The sequence below is a fragment of the Teleopsis dalmanni genome, chromosome 1 (genome assembly GCF_002237135.1).
Source record: "Teleopsis dalmanni isolate 2A chromosome 1, ASM223713v2, whole genome shotgun sequence".
NCBI lineage: Eukaryota > Metazoa > Arthropoda > Insecta > Diptera > Diopsidae > Teleopsis > Teleopsis dalmanni.
Window position 1 is genome coordinate 138,527,496 of NC_051846.1, and position 6,432 is coordinate 138,533,927.

At 41.3% G+C, this 6,432-nt stretch overlaps 1 protein-coding gene across 1 annotated transcript in view; it reads right to left on the reverse strand.

Annotated features, from left to right (window-relative positions):
- Window positions 1-5,520, reverse strand: part of LOC119666313 (mucin-5AC-like) — a 7,160-nt gene extending 1,640 nt beyond the window's left edge. The window contains exons 1-3 of the mRNA XM_038075596.1: window positions 5,465-5,520; window positions 2,957-5,099; window positions 127-231 (exon numbers count right to left, since the gene is read on the reverse strand). Coding sequence (XP_037931524.1) covers window positions 127-231; window positions 2,957-5,099; window positions 5,465-5,506 — 2,290 coding nt within the window. The 5' untranslated portion in view covers window positions 5,507-5,520. The remainder of the gene's footprint in view (window positions 1-126; window positions 232-2,956; window positions 5,100-5,464) is intronic.
- Window positions 5,521-6,432: the final 912 nt, after the last annotated feature.

The following is a 6,432-nucleotide window of genomic DNA, read 5'->3' on the forward strand; positions in this document are numbered from 1 at the left end:
TGCCAGTTTGTGATTGACCACCTTGACTACCTTGTCCAGGTTGAACTGAGGGATCCGTTGCAGTAGTACTTGCAGAAGTATCCGTTGATGAGCCAGGAAGTTGAGTGCCAGTTTGTGATTGACCACCTTGACCACCTTGACTAGCTTGTACTGAGGGATCCGTTGCAGTAGTACTTGTAGGAGGATCTGTTGATGAGCCAGGAAGTTGAGTACCAGTTTGTGTTTGACCACCTTGACCACACTGTCCAGGCTGAACTGAGGGATTTGTTGCCGTTGATGGATCCGTTGATAAGCCAGGAAGTTGAGTGCCAGTTTGTGATTGACCACCTTGTCCAGGCTGAACTGAGGGATCCGTTGCAGTAGTACTTGTAGAAGGATCCGTTGATGAGCCAGGAAGCTGAGTGCCAGTTTGTGATTGACCACCTTGTCCAGGCTGAACTGAGGGATCCGTTGCAGTAGTACTTGTGGAAGGATCCGTTGATGAGCCAGGAAGCTGAGTGCCAGTTTGTGATTGACCACCTTGACTACCTTGTCCAGGTTGAACTGAGGGATCCGTTGCAGTAGTACTTGCAGAAGTATCCGTTGATGAGCCAGGAAGTTGAGTGCCAGTTTGTGATTGACCACCTTGACTAGCTTGTACTGAGGGATCCGTTGCAGTAGTACTTGTAGAAGGATCCATTGATGAGCCAGGTAGTTGAGCGCCAGTTTGTGTTTGACCACTTTGACCACACTGTCCAGGCTGAACTGAGGGATCCGTTGCTGTGGATGGATCCGTTGATAAGCAAGGAAGTTGAGTGCCAGTTTGTAATTGACCACCCTGACCACCTTGTCCAGGCTGAACTGAGGGATCCGCTGCGGAAGTACTTGTAGAAGGATCCGTTGATAAGCATGGAAGTTGAGTGCCAGTTTGTGATTGACCACCTTGACCAACTTGACTAGGCTGAACGGACCGATGCGTTACTGTAGAAGGATCCGTTGATAAGCCAGGAAGTGGAGTGCCAGTTTGTGACTGACCACCTTGACCACCTTGACCAGGCTGAACTGAAGGATCCGTTGCAGTAGTACTTGTAGAAGGATCAGTTGATGAGCCAGGAAATTGAGTGCCAGTCTGTGGTTGACCACCTTGACCAGGCTGAACTGAGGGATCCGTTGCAGTAGTACTTGTAGAAGGATCCGTTGATGAGCCAGGAAGCTGAGTGCCAGTTTGTGATTGACCACCTTGACTACCTTGACCAGGCTGAACTGAGGGATCCGTTGCAGTAGTACTTGCAGAAGGATCCGTTGATGAGCCAGGAAGTTGAGTGCCAGTTTGTGATTGACCACCTTGACCACCTTGTACTGAGGGATCCGTTGCAGTAGTACTTGTAGAAGGATCCATTGATGAGCCAGGAAGTTGAGCGCCAGTTTGTGTTTGACCACCTTGACCACACTGACCAGGCTGAACTGAGGGATCCGTTGCTGTAGATGGATCCGTTGATAAGCAAGGAAGTTGAGTGCCAGTTTGTAATTGACCACCCTGACCACCTTGACCAGCCTGAACTGAGGGATCCGCTGCAGAAGTACTTGTAGAAGGATCCGTTGATAAGCAAGGAAGTTGAGTACCAGTTTGTGATTGACCACCTTGACCAACTGACCAGGCTGAACTGAGGGATGCGTTGCCGTGGATGGATCCGTTGATAAGCCAGGAAGTGGAGTGCCAGTTTGTGATTGACCACCTTGTCCAGGCTGAACTGAAGGATCCGTTGCAGTAGTACTTGTAGAAGGATCCGTTGATGAGCCAGGAAGTTGAGTGCCAGTTTGTGATTGACCACCTTGACTACCTTGACCAGGCTGAACTGAGGGATCCGTTGCAGTAGTACTTGTAGAAGGATCCGTTGATGAGCCAGGAAGTTGAGTGCCAGTTTGTGATTGACCACCTTGACTACCTTGACCAGGCTGAACTGAGGGATCCGTTGCAGTAGTACTTGTAGAAGGATCTGTTGATGAGCCAGGAAGTTGAGTGCCAGTTTGTGATTGACCACCTTGACCACCTGTCCAGGCTGAACTGAGGGATCCGTTGCAGTAGTACTCGTAGAAGGATCCGTTGATGAGCCAGGAAGTTGAGTGCCAGTTTGTGTTGACCACCTTGACTACCTTGACCAGGCTGAACTGAGGGATCCGTTGCAGTAGTACTTGTAGAAGGATCCGTTGATGAGCCAGGAAGTTGAGTGCCAGTTTGACCACCTTGACTACCTTGACCAGGCTGAACTGAGGGATCCGTTGCAGTAGTACTTGTAGAAGGATCCGCTGATGAGCCAGGAAGTTGAGTGCCAGTTTGTGATTGACCACCTTGACTACCTTGTCCAGGCTGAACTGAAGGATCCGTTGCAGTAGTACTTGTAGAAGGATCCGTTGATGAGCCAGGAAGTTGAGTGCCAGTTTGTGTTTGACCACCTTGACCACCTTGACCAGGCTGAACTGAGGGATCCGTTGCAGTAGTACTTGTAGAAGGATCCGTTGATGAGCCAGGAAGTTGAGTGCCAGTTTGTGTGACCACCTTGACCACCTTGACCAGGCTGAACTGAGGGATCCGTTGCAGTAGTACTTGTAGAAGGATCTGTTGATGAGCCAGGAAGTTGAGTGCCAGTTTGTGATTGACCACCTTGACCACCTTGACCAGGCTGAACTGAGGGATCCGTTGCAGAAGTACTTGTAGAAGGATCTGTTGATGAGCCAGGAAGTTGAGTGCCAGTTTGTGTTTGACCACCTTGACTACCTTGACCAGGCTGAACTGAGGGATCCGTTGCAGTAGTACTTGTAGAAGGATCTGTTGATGAGCCAGGAAGTTGAGTGCCAGTTTGTGGTTGACCACCTTGACCAGGCTGAACTGAGGTATCCGTTGCAGTAGTACTTGTAGATGGATCTGTTGATGAGCCAGGAAGTTGAGTGCCAGTTTGTGATTGACCACCATTACTACCTTGACCAGGCTGAACTGAGGGATCCGTTGCAGTAGTACTTGTAGAAGGATCCGTTGATGAGCCAGAAAGTTGACTGCCGGTTTGTAATTGACCATGCTGAGCTGAAAGATCTGTTTGATTACTACCTGTAAAAGAACCCGTAGGTAAAGTGGGAGCATGTGTACCTGACAGTGATTGTCCTGATTGAGACTGTTGCTGCGTTGTGATTATTTGAGTATGTGTGCTTGTCTGCTCATGCTGCTGACTTCCTTGTGATTCGCTTGTTGTTGATGTAGTCGATGTTGTCTGTATTGAGTAGCACACATCCACTCCGTCGTTCATACATATCTTACCTTCTTCACACGTTATTCCATTACCTACTGTCACCATAGTACCTTCTTTCGTGGGAAGGCATCGTTTGTAAGTTGTTGGCCCTATACAGTAATGTGTTCGTGTGCCACAGTTTGTTCGTGTTGTGGATTGTGCAGAAGTTCCGATTTCGCTTATGTTTATAGTTACACTAGGTAGTGAAGGAATAGTTTGCAAGCTGTGTGATAGATTGTTTGTTATATCAATTGTTGTTTGACTTGTTGAGTTGCCTTGATTAGTTGTTGGTAATATTTCGGTTTGGCTTGTCTGCGTTTGCATTTGTGTATTTGTGGAATTAATTATTGTTTGACTTGACCCGCTTACATTACTGTTGCTCACTGTTTGTGTGGTTGTATCGATGGAATACAACTCTTTAGCTTCTTCTCTTGTGCCACCTATTAAGCTTTGTCCTAAATTTACATCATTTACAGATAATTGACCTGGGTTAAGTTGTGAGGTAGTTTGCGTTGGACCATTTGAAGGTATTGTAGAGGTTATTGATGTTTGGCTAGAATTGTTCTGATTGTTTTGGCTTGTATTTTGTTGATATGTTGCTGGTATGTTTTCACCTTGGCTGGATTGTGTATATATAGTTGTCTGCATTATTTCAGTTGTCTGTCCGGAGCCTGAGTAGCCTTCCGTCTTAATTTGTTCATAGCGTTCAGTTTGTGTATATTCTGTGACTTGGTTTTCTTCAATAATTTGCCCATTCTGAGACCCTACAATTGATAGCCCAGAGCTGTTCTGACCCAATATTGAAGACTGTTCACCATTCACAGTTTGAGAATGCATAGTTACTTGACCCTGTCCTATTGTATGCACATTGGCTGCTTCGTTTACTGATTGTGCGTTCTGAGAACCAATTGCTGATGTTTGTCCAGAGCTGCTATTGCTTGTTGTTGTCGATAGTCCCATATTAGTTAATTGAGTATTCGTATTTATTTGATTTTGTCCTATTATTTGTCCTTCAGTGGTTGTGACGGAGGTTTGCCCGTTTTGGGTCTCAAAAACTGATGTTTGCGCGATATTACTTTGACCGATTATTGTTGGTTGTTCTATGTTCGTGGTTTGAGTATAAAAATTTGACTGATTTTGTATCGCTGATTGATTTCCACTTACGTCGCTTTGACCGTCACTAGTTAATGTTTGACTAATGCTGATTGCTGAAAGACTAGATCCATTTTGACCACCCGCTTGTGAATTTGAACCTTGTGTAGTTTGAGTATGTATATTTCCACCTGCTTGCATTGAGGAACCACCACTTTGACCCGTGGTTAAATGTGTAACTGCTTGCACAGTTTGCGTTAATACTTCCCCAATTTGGTTAAGTATTCCACTTGTAGGTACTTGAGTAATACTATTTTGTGCAATTGTATTGCTATTCGCTGACATTTGTGAAGATGTTGAAGTGTTCATTTGGGTAAAGTTAGAAATACTTGTTTGCTGTGAATTTTGATTGGATTGCTCTGATACAGTCGTTGTTGGTATTGTGGTTGACTGAATTGATTGAATTGTGTAACATATATCAACTCCATCATTTACACACCTTTTACCTCTCTCACATGGTATACCATTACCTACAGTTACCATCATTCCATCTCTTGTAGCAAGACAACGCTTATAAGTCATTGGGCCGATGCAATAATGGGATCTTGTTCCACAATTAATTCTTTCATTGGTTAATATAGCGGTTCTTGCAGTAGATGTTTGTTGAACTGGGTTAAGCAACTCAACTTCAACTAAATCAAGTAATTTCACTTCTAATAATGCTTTCTGTTCCGAAAAGCATATTAGCTACAAAAAATAATAATAACAGTTTAATAGTTAGGAAATGTTTTATGTATCATTTACTAATATTTGATTTGTATAAACATTGCTTGGAGTTTCTATAACACTTGCACATGAAAATTGCTAAAAACACTACATTTTATTGCAATTAATTATAATATACTCAACATTTTTGATTGAAAATTTGTAAATATTAATGTTAATTCACAAAAGCAGGCATTGTAAATCGCATACGTGTGTTCCAGCATATGGATGTTTTGAATGCCTTTAGTAAATAAAGTTAATAGATCACTTTTGTCTCGCTATACTCCAGCTTATGTTTTGTTTTTATACAAAAAAAAAAAAAAACAAAAAATAAGTTGACAAGTTACCGTTAATAAAATTAATATTCCGTTTATTTTTTTGCTAACCATCTTTGGATAGCCAGTACGGCAATTTTACTACTGTTGGCTTTGTATGCTAAAGAACGCTTTTATGCTAAAATGATTTTTCTTCTTATCTCTGGAAGAAGCGCAACAATTTGACACTATCTAAAAAATCTAAATATATTTTGATGGTATGATAAAACTGACAGTTGTAGATAATTTCTGTATATATTTTGAAGTAGTTGCGAGAAAAGCTTCAAGAGATTAAATAAATATATAGCTTAAAAAATTTTTCTCTTGAATTTTGTCTCTAATATAATAGTAGTACATCATTTCATTCTGCGCTCACCATTTCTAAAATATTTCATTCATGCATCATATTTTAATTAGTTTAGATATACAAATTAATTGGAAATGTGAAATACCATATGTGTGTGCACCAAACTTCTGAAGCTCAATAAATCTTTTATAAAGCAAACAATTTTATATAATGAGCATTCATTATAAATAAAAAACATATTTTGTAAGTTTTAATTAAAAAAGTAGTTTTTCACACTTTTCTGTCAGCAATTAATTAAAGGAATTGTATAAATGATTTCCACTGTAAAGGTTTACACTTTTAAAAATTTTCGAGACTATGTATTTGACATTTACCGCACTTTACACAAAGTCTATAGCAAATGTAATCTTAACTCTAACCTTTTGTAACCATGTTGGAAAGAGACAACTAAAAATAAGTATTTTTTTGGTTGGTAACGTTTATAATGCTATCGTTCTTGTATACTATGTTCTATTACAAAAGGTATTTTATATAAATAAATATCCACTTTCGCAAATCTTTAGAGTTATTTGATTATATGTCAAAGAATAATTTTCTGAAGTTCTGAGTTGTTAAAATGAAACGCACAGTATTCTGGTTTTAGTAACTCGTATATAATTGTATAGATTGCAAATGACTGACCTAGACCGACATT